Source organism: Aricia agestis, chromosome 15, assembly GCF_905147365.1.
Source record: "Aricia agestis chromosome 15, ilAriAges1.1, whole genome shotgun sequence".
Lineage (NCBI taxonomy): Eukaryota > Metazoa > Arthropoda > Insecta > Lepidoptera > Lycaenidae > Aricia > Aricia agestis.
Genome location: NC_056420.1, coordinates 3,123,309 through 3,143,650, shown reverse-complemented (window position 1 = coordinate 3,143,650; position 20,342 = coordinate 3,123,309). Strand labels below are relative to the sequence as shown.

Here is a 20,342-nt window from a genome sequence, read left to right as displayed (position 1 = left end):
ACTCTTAACAACGCCAGAGAAACAAAATGACAAACATAATGCAATGTATCGCATAGCATTTGTGCTACGCATCAACATTTTAGTATTTGTGCAGCGCATCTTAATTTTAGCATTTGTGCAGCGCATCAAAATTTCTGCATTTGTGCAGCGCATCAAAATTTCTGCATTTGTGCAGCGTATCAAAATTTTAGCAATTGAGCATATATTGCAAAGAATTTTCCATAAGAAAAATTCTTTGCAATCTGCGTTACCATATTGTCAGAGTTTTTTAATGCCTGAAGTTGTGCAAAAAACACAGTATTATTTTTAACCCATTTCCTATTTAATTTGGATGCGGTTATCATGTATTCTGGAATCTGATTACAGTCTTTTGTATAAATGGGGAAAAAAAGCAGTCAAACTTAAAACTCTTAGAAATATCCTCAGCTGAAGATAGAACCTTTTGGAAGTCGGTTTAAAATACAAGAGACATTTAATTTTCTGAGCAGCCCCCCTATCATTAACTTTGTCAAAACCTGAGCTAATCCGTGCAGGTATGTAAACAGTTGTAAAGTGAATGGTTATGTTTCCGTATCATGTGCACTTTTACTTCTCAATGGTTTTAACCTGTAATATTTGTCTCTGAACTGGATTAAGAAATGTCAAACACGAACGTCAAATTTGACTAACGGAATTGTTTTTTTTTTTAGGAATTGAAATGGCTTAGCCATAACGACTAACGGAAAAATTGTAAATCAAGATGAAAATATAGTTTAAAAAAAGATTAATATTTTTTATTATAAAATATACTATTTTCTAATATAAAACGTGGTCAATGTAGGAATAGTTACTTTTGCACCGATTTATTGTATTTAAAGGTAATTATTATAAATGTGTAAATGGTTTTATTTATATCTTTTGGTATTTTATAAGCCCTTTATGAAAACACTGAGAAAATAACACTCCTTCATGTTTATATTATCACAAGCATGGCGATCTAGAGGAGAAAGAATTCTCTGACATTGGCAACTAACTGAGTCGGCAATTAAAAAAGAGAAGAAGAAGGAGACAAAAAAAAAAGATAATTGGATATTGTTATTAAGTTTATAGAGATTATGTTTTATGCAAGAAATTGATAAGTTTATTATATCCTATACCTACTTGATACCTACGCTAAATAATCTACCATGAAAAAGTCTTAGAAATGCATCAAACTTGTGGATTACAATTACATGCATTACAACAGAGTTGATGTCATGAGTTGAACATAGTTTGTTGAACTTGAACTCATTCTTGAACACCTACGTTTTTTTGAGCTTTCAAATAGGTATTATTGTAACATAAACAGGCAATTTATAAGTTTAATAATCCCCTTTTTGTGCCTTGTAAGGCATTTTACATTATTAGTACTGTGTACGCTGAACCAAATATTTTTCAGGATAAAGGATGATTGCTAACACTGAGATACTATAAGTACTACATTTTATAATAAAGAATAGCAAGTGTAATGATGACGAAGTCCTAGGAAGATAATATATATTCACTCAAAAGCTTTAATTAAAAGAAATTTAATAAATACTCGTTTTTAAATGTTTTTTCATTTATTTTCTCACTTAAATATACCTACCTTAGATACATATTCATACACGGCTTTCATCAATAGGTACTACATTTGTCTTACACCTTATTATCAACCTAGTATCAGATAGGCAAGTGTTAAATCTCTTTTATATTATACTTCTAAAAATATTTATACAGCGGAAATCTGCAAATCTGGCAAACCAATAACAATTAGAAACTGCATTGCAAGTTGCAACTATGGGAAATTGCCTGGGATATCTCAGACAGAGAGCGGTCAAGGGTTTTGTGTTCTTTGTGTTGTATTATGTTGTAGAATGCCTCCCGTGTGAGTATCTCTATATACTCACACAGGAGGAGTTCTGAATGTGTTAGAATTGCTCCTCAGTCACACACTGACTGCTCCAACGCAAATGCTTCAACGCGTGACCACTCTGTCTGATAGGTCCCTAAAACGACCACATCTTTTTAAAATGTATAATACATGAGGACTTACTAAAGTCCTCATGTATTTTAAATTTTAATGTAATAAGTAATATAAAACTAATATTATTATTATTGAGGTACAAAAGAATTTTTGGTAATAATAATATAAGTTCCAATGAAAATATTATGTTTTATGAACAATAAGTATGTTTGTTATGCAATTTTTGTTATGTCTTTTTGGAAAAAGTACTATAAGTAATGTAGGATTATATTTTTGAGTTTTAGTGACTATTCCCATTGTATATTATATCATATTGTAGTCAAGAGAAGTTATAAATGAAAAAGTGCATATGAGAATTTAGCTAATTTGGATTTTATATTATCAATGATTTAACTTTTCTAGTAGTTTAGGTGTATGTGTGTGTGTCAATATTTATTCGTGAATATACTTGAATCTAAAGTTTCAAAGGTTGTGTTCTCAAAATTCTTGTTATTGAGAAAGTAATACCTTTGAATTTACCTCTTTGGTGCAGCGTTTATCATGCATGGTTTACAAGGAAATAGTTTGTGAAATAACACAAAGACCTACTGCAATCAAAAGATTGTACGAAATGCTCCTAAGATAGGTTCCTAAGAAGTACATAGTAAGTTTTAATTTAATATAAAACTAATACTTATTATTATTATTGAGGTAAGTACAAAAGTATTTTTGGTAATACATAATAATATATGTTCCTATGATAATATTATGTTTTATGAACAATAAGTTCCATATGTTTGTTATGCAATTCTTATTAAGTAAGTCTTTTTTGGAAAAGTACTATAATGTAGGTTTTTGTTTTTGAGTAAAATTTAGTGATTTACACTATTCCCATCATATAATACCATATTGTCGTCAAGAGAAGAAGTTATAAATGAAAAAGTGCTCATATGAGAATTTAGCTAATTGGGTTTCTAATTGGGATTGATAATATCATATCAATTATTTAACTTTTCTAGTAGTTTAGGTGTGTCAATGTTTATCCGGAGCATGTTATACATACATCTAAAGGTTAAAAGGTTGTGTTCTGAAAATTCTTGTTAAAAGTAAGTAATATTGAATTATTTACCTCTTTGGTGCAGTGTTTATCATGCATATACCAAAATACTTCAGGTTTACAAGGAAATAGTTTGTGAAATAACACAAAAACCTACAATGCAACTATAAGATTGTACCTGTAGGTTTTTGGTGAAAATTCATACTTGTTTTACAGTAATTATACACAACACTTGTGTTCCTTATACCTTGTATGTGTTTCTTGTGTACTAAATCAATGCAGTCTTAGCTCATCGCACAAATGCAAACCTTATTGTTGACTAGACATATAGGTATACTTACTACACCTCACTTATGTTATTATTCTGAAACCTCACTAACACTAAATGGATTACTAAGGTCTCTACGTCTTTACTTATGTATCAGTTCGTGATTAACTTGAGAATACTTAATCGTTTTCCAAAAATTTGGACACTTCGAATGTTAAGTTTTTTGGTTTTAATAACGAATTATTTTCACTAAAATATATGCTACAGACTAAAATATAACTTATTAAGTAACTAACCAACTAAATAGCAATATAATTTAAGACTAAAAAGTATGTAATATTGATAAATAAAATTACTAAAATGTAAACTATTCAGTAAAAGCTACTCGTTGGTTGGTGTTTATTGAATTGCTGTATTTGACGTAAAAGCAAGCGAGCTTATGTCAGAAGTGTTGTCATGATACCAAATGATACGAAATTATTACTCAGTTAACAATGGAGAAGTGAGTTTTGTGTCACGTGACCACTGACTGGCTGGAAAATAGAGGTCATGGTACCAAAATGCGAGCCAGTCAGTATTCTGGCTGGCTTTAAGAGCTCATGATAGAGGCCCAGGTAAATAAACTGCCTTGTTATTTTATTGAGCAAGATCATTTAGAAAGCCTATTTTACACATGAGTTGATGTTGTCGGTTTTGTTGCAACTTAAAGGGACTCGTAAAACTGGTTTCCAGAGCCTAGGGCATAAAACGGGACCTGTGTATTTTGTATGGCCCTAATGATGGTTGAAACGCAAATTGCGCCAAGTTAAGTCTGTACCATATTGCCATCTTTTTCGCTGTTCATATTTATGAAAGGGAGAGTAAATATTTAAATAGTAGTACAGCACTGTCATACAAAAACGTCATTTTTGACACTTCTCCTTTACCAGTAGCGCTCCGTCCACGTTCATTTAAAATGGAGCACTTTAGTATAAAATGAGCGTGTTCTGAAACTCTAAGAGTATACTAGCAACTACGAATAATAAAAACTAAAGAAAAGTAACTCCGTCAAAAAACATGCTCCACAATACTTGTCAAAAAAGTGTACCTTAGGTACACATTTCAATACATTTGCAATATTTAGGTGACCTTGAGCGGTACTAGGCTGACGTTCCATGACAGATCAAAACGAACCAAATTTAAAACGGTAATAGTATGGGAGTTACGATTCCTTAGTTTTTATTTTTCGTAGACTAGCCATGAGAGATAAGGGGATGGCACTGGTATAGGGCTCAAACTATCTATCTATAACTAGTATTAGGGCTCAAAAAAACATTTTTTCTGCAAGATATAGCTAAAGTCACGATGAGATATTTTGCTAAAATCATGAAATTCGCGATGTTGCTCTCAACTCTTGCGTATATAGTTTTGTTTACCACAGACGGACACACTATCTTGTTTAATATGATATATTATATAAATAAACATTTAACAGTTTTGCTAACCCTATGTACAGTTATAGTGTAATGATGTAGCGGTATTGGCGGTTGTCACAATATGGCCTTTGACTGCAAACGGTTCCTCAATACTAGGCGATGTCAGCTTGAAGATTGGTATTTGCCTTCACATTGAGTCGCCAGCAGTGCGGCAGCAGCGCGACTCCTTTACTAATAAATAATAGTTTAAGGTCCTGTTTAACCACTTCCTGATAAAGTGCCGGACAGGCTATCCACAACATTTTGTGACCTTCTCCATACCTGTCAAGTTAAGTGGTGAATAGCCTATCCGGCACTTGAAGGCACGGAAGTGGTGAAACAGGCCCAGAGTATGGAGAATCTGTTGGAACTTGGAAGTGTCTGTCTGGAAGTGGTCAAACACCAGTGCTATTCTCTAAGAGCAAATATTAAGTCGTCGGTCAGGCACTAAACTAAAAAACTGAAAAAAATCCTCGGAGGAAGTTACTCATTCATTTCTCTATATCATTCATTTCTCTATATTTTGTATACTTTCGGCTCCACGAACCCCTGTTAAAGGTGAAAACGAATGATGTCATCATCCTCATCCTTTTGAAATCAGCTTGAAGAGTTTCATCTACGGACATTTCTATGAATGACTCCTGTTGCCACCATTACGTAAATCTTGTCGCGAACCCCCTGACGTCGAATGGCAAACCCGTAGGGGTTCGCGTACCCCACTTTGAGAAACCCTGCTCTATATCAATTGTTTGACTTTCTGTCGGCAGCCACTGACCCGGTGGCCGGGAAATAGATAAACAATTACGATAATTGCACTTTCTGATGATTGTCGCCATTTATTTTTAGAATCGAAGGTTAACTTACTTTCTGCACTTACTTTTTTTTGTTTAAGCACGGTGTACCAGTGCCGAATTTATATTTTTTATGAGTGTAGTATTTAAAACAATCTATATGACGTCCGCAACTCCGTTGCGCCAAAATTCGTTTATAGCGCGGAAACCGTACATTTTTCCCGGATAAAAAATACCCCATGTCCTATCCCGGAACTTAAATTATATCTATGCCAGATTTCAGCTACGTGGGAGCCATGCTTCGGCACAAATGGGCCGGCTCGACTGGAGAAATACCACGTTCTCACAGAAAACCGGTGTGAAACAGCGCTTGCGCTGTGTTTCGCTGAGCGAGTGAGTTTACCGGAGGCCCAATTCCCTTCCCTACCCTCCCATATTACCCTATTCCCTTTTAAAAGGCCGGCAACGCACCTGCAGCTCTACTGATGCTGCGAGTGCCCATGGGCAACGGAAGCTGCTTTCCATCAGGTGACCCGTTTGCTCGTTTGCCCCCTTATTTCGTAAAAAAAAAGCAAAATGGATACTAACTAGTATTAGCTGCTATAATATTGAAAATTATTCATTTTGAAGTTTCGAAGAACCTTGGCAAATTTTATCTTTTCAAAGTTCAAACCACACGTGTAATTCAATCTAGTAAAAGCTGTTTTGTGATTGTCCTTGTGATTTTTTTGTTATTTATAAATTATATCACACCACAAAAATAAATTATATCACACCACAAAAATAAATTATATCACACCACAAAAATAAGGTATAAGGAAATCAAAGTTAGCGGAAAGGGGACAATGAAAGTAGGAAGTCGGTAAACGAACAAGAGTTTCCGTAGGAGGTCGCATTTACATCATATCAATTTGTGTTGATACAAATGATAACAAAAATTGTAGCGAACCGTTTATTCATTTTTATTGCGCGGTTTGTACGTGATTTTATATTAGTAGCATTATAGTCGTCCGCACTAGGTTTATTTTTTATCAAAAAACGAATCCATACTTCCATACTAATATTATAAATGCGAAAGTGTGTCTGTCTGTCCATCTGTTACCTCTTCACGCCCAAACCGCTGAACCCATTTTGCTGAAAGGCATGGAGATACTTTGAGTTCCGAGAAAAGACATATCACATAGGATAGTTTTTATCCCAGAAAAATGTACGGTTCCCGCGCTATAAACGAATTTTGGCGCAACGGAGTTGCGGGCGTCAACTAGTTATAACTCCGCTGCGCCAAAACTCGTTTATCGCGCGGGAACCGTACATTTTTCCGGGATGAAAACTATCCTATGTCCTTTCCCGGGACTCAAAGTATCTCCATGCCAAATTTTAGCCAAATCGGTTCAGCGGTTTGGGCGTGAAGAGGTAACAGACAGACAGACAGGACGGACAGACAGACAAACACACTTTCGCATTTATAATATTAGTATGGATTATATTTAATCTTTCACACGACCAGAAGCAATAATAATCAAACAAAAATAATCTGTAAGACCATCGCGTATTACATAATATTTCTTGGAAGTATCCGATTGATGTTATTTATGTAATTGATTGATTCTGAATTGATTAGAGTGTGTTATAAAGTTTCAAATGATTTATTTTTTTTTTTAATGAAATAAGGGGGCAAACGAGCAAACGGGTCACCTGATGGAAAGCAACTTCCGTCGCCCATGGACACTCGCAGCATCAGAAGAGCTGCATGTGCGTTGCCGGCCTTTTAAGAGGGAATAGGGTAATAGGGGAAGGTAGGGAAGGGAATAGGGGAGTGTAGGAAAGGGAATAGGGTAGGGGATTGGGCTTCCGGTAAACTCACTCACTCGGCGAAACACAGCGCAAGCGCCGTTTCACGCCGGTTTTCTGTGAGAACGTGGTATTTATCCGGTCGAGCCGGCCCATTCGTGCCGAAGCATGGCTCTCCCACGTATTATGCATCCTTCATATGAACAGACATTAGAAATCTGCATCGAGCCAGTAACATATAGGTCACAGCTTTCCTTTCGAAAGGAGAAAGGCTCTAGGCAACTTAGGCTACTTATAATGTAGACACGCGATAAGATAGCCTATGGCTTTGGCTAAGGGCCAGGACACAAAAACACGACACGACGTCGTATCGTAAAGTTATACCGAGTTAAAGTAAAGTTAGGGCAACCCATATTGTAATACTGTGCCATTACCCACCCTTAATATTTGGCTGTTACGATCTCAGCAACTTTTATTATTATTATTTCTCTTCCGCTATTAAGTCCAATGTCGAGAGTTTTTAACCTATTTTGGGTTTCGTAGTTCACTCTCAGTACCCTAATAGTCATGTCTAAACAGTTTTTGTTAAAATGTTGAAAAGGCACGACATTTTTTTGGTACTTACCTACAGTCTACAGTGCAATGTTAAAAACAAGATTCAAAAACATTCGCTTGTTTCAAACAATTTCACACACTTTCAAGGGTGAGAATTGATTTGTTTTTTGTGTTTAAAAGATAAAAACTCATAAACTCTGCAAATAAGCGTTTTCTTCAAAAAGTATTTAGTAGCTCTACCATGAGTTTAAAGCTATAGTATTTATCGATACCCGATACCGACTACGTAAATATTTAGTATGGCAAATTCTACAGCGCCTCTAGCGGTCACTTGCGGAACTAAAATCGCCACACTAAATATTTCCGTAGTCGGTATCGAGTATCGATATATCTAATATAGCTTTTAACTCATGATAGAGCTACAGTACCCCAATAAGGCTTACCTTATAATAATAGTAAGTGCTTATGCTAGAAATGCTAGATAGAGATGTAATACATTCTTATTTTTGTTTAACCACAAATTACTAAAAAATCAGCCAAGTGCGAGTTGGACTCGCGCACGAAGTGCTTTGATGTGGGAGAGCCATGCTTCGGCACGAATAGGCCGGCTCGACCGGAGAGATACCACGTCCTCACAGAAAACCGGCGTGAAACAGCGCTTCCGCTGTGTTTCGCCGAGTAAGTGAGTTTACCGGAGGCCCAATCCCCTACCCTTTTCCCTTCCCTACCCTACCCTCCCCTATTCCCTTCCCATCCCTACCCTCCCCTATTACCCCTTAGAAGGCCGGCAACGCACCTGCAGCTCTTCTGATGCTGCGAGTATCCATGGGCGACGGAAGTTGCTTTCCATCAGGTGACCCGTTTGCTCGTTTGCCCCCTTATTTCATAAAAAAAAAAAAACGAAGGGTACCGTACCAATACCAGCAAGAATAGTAAAAATTGTGTTTTTTTTGTATGGGAGCCGCCCTTTATTATTTACTAGAGGACCCCCGCAACTCCGTTGCGCCGAAATTTGTTTATCGCACCGGATCCGTACATTTTTCCGGGATAAAAACTCTCCTATGTCCTTTCCCGGGACTCAAGGTATCTCCATGCCAAATTTCAGCAAAATCGGTTCAGCGGTTTAAGCCTGAAGAGGTAACAGACAGACAGACGGACAGACTGACACACTTTTGCATTTATAATATTAGTATGGATTTTATTTAAATTATATTATTAAATATTAAAATATAAATACAGCTGAGTATTTTGTGTACATTTCAAGTGCCTACCTGTTGTTATCATTGATACCGAGCAAAAAATGTTTGAAAAATCACGTTAAACAAAAAATAGTGATAATACTTAAGGGTGTGTACGTGTTCCTTGTAGAGAGTTCACTGTGAAAGTAGCAGCGCTGAAAGACCAAAAATTTTTTTTTCACTTTTGTATGGGGAAACTCGTGACGATCGGGCCCTTGCCCATACAAAAGTGAAAAATTTCGTCTTTCAGAGCTGCTACTTTCACAGTGAACTCTCTACAAGGAACACGTACACACCCTAAAGTATTATCACTTATTTTTGTTACACACTGTATATAATTTCCTACGTATCACGAAACCTAGTGTTTGCAAATCTTACACTCGATTTTAGTGTTAGACTTGCTCAATATTAAATAGATTTAGAAATATTAACGTAACATGTACTCGAGACCTGATTGTACAATAGTAGATTCATCGGTTTACCACTTTTGAACTTTATTGCCAAGGAATAAGGTTGACTATGTTTAGCTTGGAATACATCCGACTGTACTTTGAGTGTTGAGTGTACCGAGTACAGACAATCTTGTAAATATTAATACATAATTTAATGTTATGTAAATTATAATGTGCCTAAATGTGTTCTTTGCAAATAAATGCTTATGATTAATGCCATAAGTAATCATAAATTGAACTAAAATATTACAGTGATATTAATCTTGTATTAAAGCGTCTACACACGCTCAAATATTCGGTGCAACGTCAAACATTCGATAAATTAGAAAATAATACTCGTACTCAACGTAATCAAAAGTACTCGTATTATTTTGTATTTGTGGCTCAACCAACCTATCCTTAATTATATAGCTTAATCCCCAAGCGGCAGCCGGCTGCCAGCATAACAATTGAAAATCTATTGTGTCTGCGATACTAACGATGGACGGATTAATTTACAACATTTAAACAAATCCATTGATTGACATTTGACATATATTTATTAAAATCGGTTTAGTAACCTTGAGTCTAGACTCTAGACGCTACTAGTGAATCTATAATATAGAGTATAGACTAATAAAATCATTACTTTTTAAGTTTTTCCTTAAGTTTAAAATCATTAACGGCTCCTTCATAGGTCACCTGATCAGACCCAAGGTCTTATGTATTCGTTATATAACGTTTACGAAATCCACAACAAAGTCATTAATTTTGATGTCAAGTGTTGAAATGTTTATTCGTTGTAATGAACCAAATTCAACCCTAAATAATATGTGCTAAAGTTTTTATTGAAAACATAATATTAATCACTAGTTTAAGCTTGGTGCTTACACGTGGATTTTCGGCACGATTGGGCGAGCTTGAAGTTTGAGTGAAGAGGGTCAAATAAGAGTTAAGACGCAGCTTTGTTCAGTGAAGATAATATTACAGGTTTCTGAGGTACATTTTCTTTTAAAGAAGGGTTTCGGTATTTCTTTTACTGCTTGGCGCAGACTCGATTGATACCATTCACCCTCTGGTGGCTTTGTGCTTTCGAAAACTGGCAATAATAATTTTCTTACACTTGCCATCTGCCATCAGGAGAACTTTCTTAAATGCGCTTTTACATAATATCTAACCCACGTTCGACAGTAATACTGTACGAATATTATCTACTAGAGTACAAATATTATGATCTGCTAGTATTATGGACGTGGAACTATGAAAATAAAGTTCATAAATGTTAGTTCATAATCTGAACAGCGAGAATAATATTTGTCTTTCGTATGATGCTGACGATATCCGGCATAATGTACTTGACAATTAACGAGTCAATATTTGATGATCTCGAGAAGCAGACGAATCTAAATCATCCTTAAATCGTTTGAGGCCAGTGGAATTTTAGGCTATTATGTAAGAGCACGTACGCCAACCTTTAATAATTATTAGTAATATACATTGTGCCATTAATATGTATTACCAGACACTAGATATATATTATGTCTAGTAATATTATGTGTTATGTCGTCATTGATTGAGGAAATATGGTGCTTATACATTCTTATTTCTAGCGTATAACCGAGAAGAGTGTACAATAAGTATACATTCAACAACAAAGTCTTATTTTCAACCTAATTTTAAAGTTTTTTAACCGAAACATGACAAGTGTCGGTAATGATAGGTACCACGGAAATTATGACAGTATTAAAATCAAGGCCAAGGGAAGATATTATGATTACAAACTAACAAATTATTATATTAGTTCTAACGATATAACGATCTGGTGGTTAACCTTATTTTTATTGAATCTTTAAATCCATTCTAAGCGATTTTTTATATCTATGTTACATACATAAAATGTTTTCGTTACTATTGTAACATTTTCTTAAAATGACTAGAAATGTCCTGTTAATTATTATTCAATTCTTGGCAAACATTTCATATTATACATAATATGTTTATTCATTAAGCATAAATCATATTTTTGATTTAAAAAGTCAGGCAAACATCAAGCAAAATCCGGTGCGAATATTTACCCTTTTTCACAATTTGCGTGTAGCATGCTTTTGCTAAGGTGTATAACCACCTTAACATGTTCCATATAGTTCTGCAAAATCTCAATTCAAATGAGTCAGTTCTAAATTGGCATGCAACAAAACTGTATTTAGAACGTTGAACTTGTTTGTTCGTCTGTTTAGTCGCAGACACAGCCTATAGTTGCTTTCCGATCCTTGCGGCACGTGACTGCGGCCGACAAAAATACAAATAAAAGGCACATTATGAACTACTAGATGAGTCTAGGATGACGCCCGCAAAAATGTACGGTTCCCGCGCGACGAACATTTTTTTTTTTCAAAATGAAATAAGGGGGCAAACGAGCAAACGGGTCACCTGATGGAAAGCAACTTCCGTCGCCCATGGACACTCGCAGCATTAGAAGAGCTGCAGGTGCGTTTCCGGCCTTTTAAGAGGAAATAGGGTAATAGGGGAGGGTAGGGATGGGAAGGGAAGGGAATAGGGGGAGGATAGGGAAGGGAATAGGGTAGGGGATTGGGCCCCCGGTATTTAACTCACTCACTCGGCGTGAAACAGCGCAAGCGCTGTTTCACGCCGGTTTTCTGTGAGAACGCGAACGTGATATTTCTCCGGTCGTGCCGGCCCATTCGTACCGAAGCATGGCTCTCCCGCGTCTATTTTGGCGGAATGGAGTTCCATTGCGTCAAAACTAGTTTATTGCGCGGGAACCGTACATTTTCCGGGAGTAACTTATTGTCCCCAGCTAAATCGGTTTAGCGGTTTGGACATGAAGAGGTAATAGACAGACAGACAGATCTTCTTATATATAAAAATGGATTTCCAAATGTGTTAGTCGCGCTAAAACTCGAAAACGGCTCAACGGATTGGGCTGATTTTAGTCTTAAAATATTCGTAGAAGTCCAGGAAAGCTTTGCAAAGTGACACGAAGTTCACCGGGACAGCTAGTTTTATAATATTAGTATGTACTAATATGGATGATCACTAATCAGTGATCACTGATGACTTTATGACCAACCATAGGTTTAACCTATCTTTTAATCCAGAGTCATATTTTAACCCAATCGAGCTTTATGTTAGTAATAATTTAGGTTGGGTTGCACCAAAGGCGTGGTTAAAGTTAAGGTTAAAGTTATGGTTATAGTTAAGGCAAATTTAACTTTAACCTTAACTTTGACCGGAGAAATTGACAGATGACAGCTGGTCAAACAAGGTTATAAATGAACGTGGGCGGGGGCGCTGCTGGTAAAGGAAAACTGTTAAAAATGGCGCTTTTGTATGATGACAGCGTTAGTTCCTTTTTTCGCCACGTGCATTTAAAACCTTGTCGAGCTCTATGGTTATGGTTAATATGGCGTCTTGATGGCGTCCATTTTTAACTTTAACCAAAGGTTTGACATTTTGCATTGTAGTTAAAGTTATAGCTAAAGTTACAGTTAAAGTTAGTTGGTGCAACCCAACCTTAGTTCAAAGCATCGTTAACTCTTAATTCATAGCATGGGTACTGGAATTCGCAATTTATGTGTTTTGAAATCGAAATTATAATTTTATAATTGTTTAACATCAAGGACAGGTGTATAGACTATCATCTATACTAATATTATAATTGGGAAGAGTTTGTTTGTTTGTTTGAACGCGCTAATCTCAGGAACTACTGGTCCAATTTGAAAAATTCTTTCAGTGTTAGCTAGCCCATTTATCGAGGAAGGCTATAGGCTATATTTTATCACGCTAATACTAATAGGAGCGAAGAAATAGAGGAAAGTGTGGAAAAAATGGGGGGAAATTATTTGAAAGGGCTTATTTGAACGCGATAATCTCAGGAACTACTGGTCCGATTTGAATAATTTTTTCAGTGTTAGATAGCCTATTTATCGAGAAAGGCTATAGGCTATATTTTATTGCGCTAAGACTAATAGAAGCGAAGAAATAGGGGAAAGTGTGGAAAAACGGAAGAAATTATTTAAAATGGCTTATTTGCACGCGCTAATCTCAGGAACTACTGGTCCGATTTCATAAATTCTTTCAGTGTTAGATAGCCCATTTATCGAGGAAGGCTATAGGCTATATTTAATTACGCTAAGACTAATAGGGGCGAAGAAATTGATGAAAATGTGGAAAAAAACGGGGGAAATTATTTGAAAGGGAAACGAACTACTAGGGAAATATTTCTGTAATTTGGCACAGATAAGAAGTAGACCACGTGAAAGATCATAGGCTATTTTTTTGGACTAATTTGTCTGTGAAATATCTAAGTTACGCGGGCGAAGCTGCGCGGAACGTTGTATTTCGCGCGGTCACGACATCACGCGTAAACGGCTGGACTCATTTTGCTACAATGGCAGGTACAAAGATACTTTGAGTCCCGAAAAAGAACATAGGATACATTTAGTTCCGGAAAAATGTACGGTTACTGTACAATATACTTGTATGATTTGCGCGTAAACTATTCAATCTATGTTGATGGAATTTGGTATGGAGATACTTTGAGTCTCGGGAAGGGACAAGGAATACTAATTTTTTATTTTGTCCCGGAAAATGTACGGTTCCCGCACAATAAACTTTTATGATTATCGCCTAAACTAATCAATATATTTTGATGAAATTTGGTATGGCAATACTTTCAGTCTCGGGAAAGGACAAGGGATACTTTTTATCCCGAAAAATATACGGTTCCCGCACAATAAACTTTTATGATTCTCGCCTAAGCTATTAATCTATTTTGATGAAATTTGGCATGGAGATTGGAGATACTAATTTGAATCTGGGACAAGGAATGTTTTTAGTCCCGGAAAAAAGTGCGGTTCCCACACAATATACTCTTCTGATTTGCGCGTAAACGACTCAATCGAAACAATGTACGGGAAAAACTATATACTTAAACTAAAGTCCAGGCGGACGAAGTCGCGGGCAACAGCTAGTCCATACTATCCATACTAATATTATAAATGCGAAAGTATCTCTGTCTGTCTGTCTGTCTCGCTTTCACGCCAAAACTACTGAACCGATTGCAATGAAATTTTGTACACAGTTATTCTTGAGTCTGAGAAAGGACATATTTTGAGGTGGAAAAATATCTTATTTCCATGAAAATATCGATGAAAATTAATTCGCCACTTAGCAGGGTTTTAAAAAGTTTTTAAATTTGACACAAATTTTGTTGACATCGCGCGCTATAAACTGAAATCCACGCGGACGAAGTCGCGGGCAACAGCTAGTATTTAAATATTTTATTAATTAAAATAATTGCGAATTACCTATTTAGGTATTGTAATAGTGTTTAAGTTGGGTGTAACAATGCCAAATTATACCGACTACGGCGATAATAATAGTAATGATTTTGGCCGAGTCAGTATGTCTGTGTGTGCGTAGAGCCCTTCTTTCACCAGTAGCGACGTTAGGGGGGTGCGACGCTGCGTCGGATAAAAAGGGGCGCTAAAGGCAAAAGGGGCGCCAATTTTTCAGCGCTATCGGCACCCTGGGCGCCGAAGAAATCTTGTCCAGGGCGCTGGTAGTGCTAAATCCGGACCTGTCTTTCACGCTGGCATATGATGGATAACAATGATTGCCAACTTAATAGCTCATACGAAGTCGATTGCGGGTAATTATAGACGAATATATATTTGACTATGTCCGTCAAAGAGAACTTTGTCATGGGAAAACAAGGAGAGAAGAGATAATAATTATAATTTAATGTTTTATTAACGTCTGTAAACTTTTCGCTGTTTCTTTTTTTGCCTATTTTATCGCGCGCGCGACACAATTCTTCATGGTTCTCATCACACCAGTAAACAATATGCATAATTAATTAAATCCTGTATGTTGCGGCCTCTCCAACCTTAAAAAACCAACCTTAAAAAATAGATTACGAACGTGTAAAGAGGCATATTCGGCTGTCAAAGCCCGTCGATTGTGCATGTTCAACAGCTTCGTAATCATGGTCACGGATCATGGTTAACGTGAAGCGGGCCCTTAATGAAATGTCACATCATCATCAAATGTATTCAGAGCACTCCTCTTAATTTCAGTGCCGGGTTTAGCGTTTTCGGAGCCCAGGATGCTGGTATTGCTGAAAAAATTGGCACCCCTTTTGTTTGCCTTCAGCGCCTCTTTACATCCGGCGCCCTGGGCGGTCGCCCATTACGGATACGTAGCTGTCGAGCCGACCGAAGCCGTAAAAGCCGAACTCGTGACTAACGAAAACGTGAGGAGACGCGGTCACGTTCTCGCGAAACGCAAGGCCGCCCGACGCGCCGACGAAACGGAACGATTAGCTGTGATTCGATTATAGTGTAGACTATTAAGGTGACGCCGCGTTAAAGTAAATAATCGGCCAAGTGCGAGTCGGACTCATGCACGTAGGGTTCCGTACCGTTATAGAGCAAACAAAAATGTGTTTTTTGTGTGGAAGCCCCCCTTAATTTTGTATATTATTTTAATATTTTTAATAAATAATAAAGTACGCATATAATTAAGGACTTTGAGAAAAAATCAAGTACCTACCTGTTGCCATTATTGATATAGAGCAAAAAATGACAAAAAAATCACGTTTATTCTATGAGAGCCCCCCTTAAATATCAATTTTATTTTGTTTTTAGCATTTGTTGTTATAGCGGCAACAGATATACACAATCTGTGAAAATTTCAGAATTATAGCTATAGCGGTTCTTGAGTTACAGTCTGGTGACAGACGGACAGACATCGAAGTCTCAGTAATAGGGTCCCGTTTTTACCCTTTGGGTACGGAACCCTAAAAGCCGTGTTGGATATGTTTTAGATTGCTTTGATCAACTTATGGTATTAAATATTAATATTATGGTTAGTAATTAATAATTACCTTTGGACAATATTTTAACCACTAATGGTCTTGGTTACTTATTTCTACCAATTGCGCAACGTACAAAAAACAATTTAACTACATTTTAAGTTTAATGACTACAATAATGTATTTGCTAATTACACAGTATTCTTTCTAGTGCTTAAGATGGGCACTAAAAACTATGTAATTAAGAAAATACATATAAAAACCCAAACAAACACAACTGCGTAGCGGGCAAATATTATTTAACACTATCTTTCAACAGCTAAAACAAATGATAAGTTAAAGACGTGAGTGGATGAACCAGATAACTCACATTTTATAACGCATAAGGACAACTCATTTTTCCTTTATAATCTGAACAAACCTTCTAACTTAATAACTTCATCATCTGGCTTCCAAAATCCACATATTTTTGATTTCAAATAATTTTACCGGCACTAAAGCCTGATATATCCCTGAGCGATAGGCTATGTATGACATTTATGCAAAAACGGCATTTTTTTAACTGTCACTTACCTGATTCTTCCGCTAACGTCTTCAATTAAATGAGCAAATTTTCCCCAAAGTGTAGTGGGATGTCAGTGAATAGTGAATGTGATGTGGCAAAATGTCGGGTGCCTACATGTGGGATCTGATAGACCTAGTGCCGGTATGGAAGAGGCTCCGAAGATGCGGCAAGACCCTCCTGAGACGGCAGAGACGGTTGATCAGGCGGATTAAGAAGGTAATTTTTTGTGCCATAGGTTGGGAAGCACTTCTTTGTTGAGGATATCGATATCGAAATATTATCGATTTTAAGAATCGATTTTCTTTCTTATCTGTAAAGGTTGTAACAAAACATAGTGATAGTACTTTAGGGTGTGTATGTGTTCCTTGTACATATTATAGAGTTCACTGTGAAAGTAGCATCGCTGAAAGAACATTTTTTTTTCAACTTTTGTATCTAAAGTCATGACGCTAAATCACAGAAAAAATTAGCTATTTCAGTGCTGCTACTCAGGACCCGATCTAGCCATTTAGCCGCTCCAGGCAAAGATCATTTTCGCCGCCCTTTACATATATAAGAAACATATTTGTTGGGGGAAAATGGGAGGAATATTTAAGTAAAATACTCAAATATTTTCACTAGCAAACTTAAGGTAGGTTAGCTGGTAAAATTCTCAAACTTAAGTGGTGGATGGCTAGGTTGGAAGATAGGAATAAGTCAATTTCGCCGCCCTTCATTTTTGCCGCTCTGGGCAAATGCCCGGCTCGTCCCCCCTTAGATCGGGCCCTGTATAAAGTATTATCACTTAGTTTTGTTACACTCTGTATAAAAATACGGATGCTATTTGGGCTTTGGCAGTAATTTTCGCCAATGACTTTCACATTTCCCTGACAACATAATGAAAAGCCTTTCTTTTGTATTGCGATATTATTATTTCCAAGGCCAAGGGTTCATCCCTCCGGACCTTGACACCGATTATTTTGTAATAAATTAATGAATATGTTAAAATGCGGTGGCGTAGCTAGGTAAATGAGGACACCGGGGCATAAAATAAAGGGATCCCAGCAATTGACAAGATCGAAGTTTTATTTGGATGTACCATAAGAATTTGACATGGCATGCCAATTGTTTTACGCATTTTAAGATCCAATTACCTCATTTTTTATTTCTAAAACATACATCTTAGTACTAATTACAAATATTATAAAGCTGAAGAGTTTGTTTGTTTGAACGCGATAATCTCAGGAACTACTGGACCAATTTCAAAAAATCTTTCACCAATGTATAGCTAAGATATCCCTGAGTGATAGGCTATGTATGATCCACGGGCAGAGCCGGGGCCAACCAGTAGTTAGATCATAATTTACAAATACAAAACATCTACAATTTATAGATAGTGAGCCGGTATAAATAGTCAGTACTTAAGATGCGACCCGGTCTCAAGACGCGGCTCGGCTCTGTGATTGGTCCAAATTTTGACAGCCAACCAATCACAGAGCCTGAACCGTGTCTTGAGACCGAGATGCATCTTGAGTACTGACTATTTATACCGGCCTAAATCAGAGATTGAGGGACCCTTGTGGTCTCCTTGCTTTTTAGTAGCTACGCCACCGAATTTCAGTGTGTCGCGGCACACGCGACTCGCGATGTAACACTGAACTGTGCGACATCTTACGAAAATACACACAAAGGAGTCTTTGTTTCGGATTTAGGGCTGTGGATAAAGGAATTAATTTGTTTTATTGCGTTTCAGGAAACATGTCAGATTTTTGAAAACTCGCTAACAAAGAGTTACCCAAGTATTTTTTTTTTAATATTGACACAAAAACGTAAAAGAACATAACAACATTTTGTTGTTTTTGTGATTCGTTCCACGCAATTCGCAAACAAAACAGTGCTAAAATTTGACAACCTTTTAAGGCAATAAGGTTAAAAGTTAAAACCGAAAACACATTGAACGCGACGAAGTGTTGACGACAAAGTGTCATTTTTTCCAAAAGCGAAAAGAGGAGGGGAGGGTGCTATTCTTGTAGCCAGTCACTCGAGCGTTATGGAGACCTAGTAGATTTTGTACATTAGGTAGAGCTGATAAAAAAATAATAAGAGCGTTTTTTTATTTTAGCGGTGGGTTCAGAAACTGCAGCCATTTTAAATTTTGAAAAAGAAAATATATTCAGATAATTGCTTATTTAGGTAAATTATAAATATATTTTAGACAACGAGGACTAAAATATCTGCGAAGCTTAGTTAAGAAAATATGAAGCTTTATTTTTATATTTTAAAATATCCCTACAGGCTTATTTAACCTTTGAATCGTCAGTGCTTTATATGGGAGCTTCTTTGGGGTATACTAAACATCCCAATCTTAATCTGACAGATCCGACGACATTTCAATATTTAAAAAAAAGTTTTTTTTTATCCACCACGTGAGAAATCTGATTTCTATACTATGATAACTGGACTAGACACATGTCGGAAGCCTATGCAAGCTTAATCTGACACGCTCGAGCTACTCCCGAAATCCCCTCTTCCCCTCCCCAACTAAAAGGTTCTCTGCCTTGAACTCACAGTATGTATGCGTCTCCGAAAACATTTTTATTATATTTGCGATTAAAATTACAAATAAGGCACCGTGACCTACAGACGTTCTGCTTTAATTTTAATCGAACAATCTCATAAATAACGCAGACTTTGGCAAGCTTCGCGATGTTTCTGTACTAATTTTGTTGTTCTGATCGTAATAATTTCAATGCAACTCTTACAATTTTTCTAAATGAATGACACATGCGTGACGGATTCTTAGTGCCTAAATAGGACTCTGTTATAGTCTTCCTTTTACAGTTACAGGACGTGTATGTGTCCATTATATTATGTAGAGTTTACCGTGAGAGTAGCAGCATATGTTTGTATACTTTAGGAAATAGGAATATCGATTTTGCTCTGCATTATTCGCTCGGGTAATATAACATACGGCATTCTTCGATGATTCGCGTCGCGAGTCGCTCCTCGAAAAATTTTGTCGCTCGCCCCTAATGTGTTCACGGCCTGTTGTGAAATGGTCATTGGTCATTTGTCGACGCTAATTAGGTTACTTATATTGTTTAGGCCACGCACCGAGTGCGACAGTACCACTCGCGTTGTATTGTCTTGTCATTGTCTGAGCTTGATCGCTTTTGTGAGTTTCATCTCTTTTTGTTGACGCGTTTTAACGGTATTAGAAATTGCTGGAATTAGGTTGGTTGGTTTATAGTTCTATTTTTGTGAAATTGTTGCGGAAATATAATTTTAGAATTTGATCAAATTCTTCTTTTTCATCACGATTTTTAATTTTGATTGTTTTTTGCTGTTATTATTGTTGTTATTTCTGAGTCTATCTGGATTTTATAATTTGAAATGGTTTTTAAATTTGCGT

General features: G+C 36.6%; 1 protein-coding gene across 4 annotated transcripts in view; it reads left to right on the top strand.

The window, feature by feature from the left end:
- LOC121734363 (protein fem-1 homolog CG6966) overlaps nucleotides 1-20,342 on the top strand; it is a 96,392-nt gene that overhangs the window by 65,095 nt on the left and 10,955 nt on the right. The window contains exon 2 of one of the 4 annotated variants that reach the window (XM_042124911.1): nucleotides 17,015-17,167. The exons of 1 other annotated variant lie outside the window; for it this stretch is intronic. In XM_042124911.1, coding sequence (XP_041980845.1) covers nucleotides 17,051-17,167 — 117 coding nt within the window. In that variant the 5' untranslated portion in view covers nucleotides 17,015-17,050. Of the gene's footprint in view, nucleotides 1-17,009; nucleotides 17,168-20,098; nucleotides 20,165-20,342 lie in introns of those variants that run through there. 2 more of the 4 variants (XM_042124910.1, XM_042124913.1) reach the window with 2 other exon arrangements.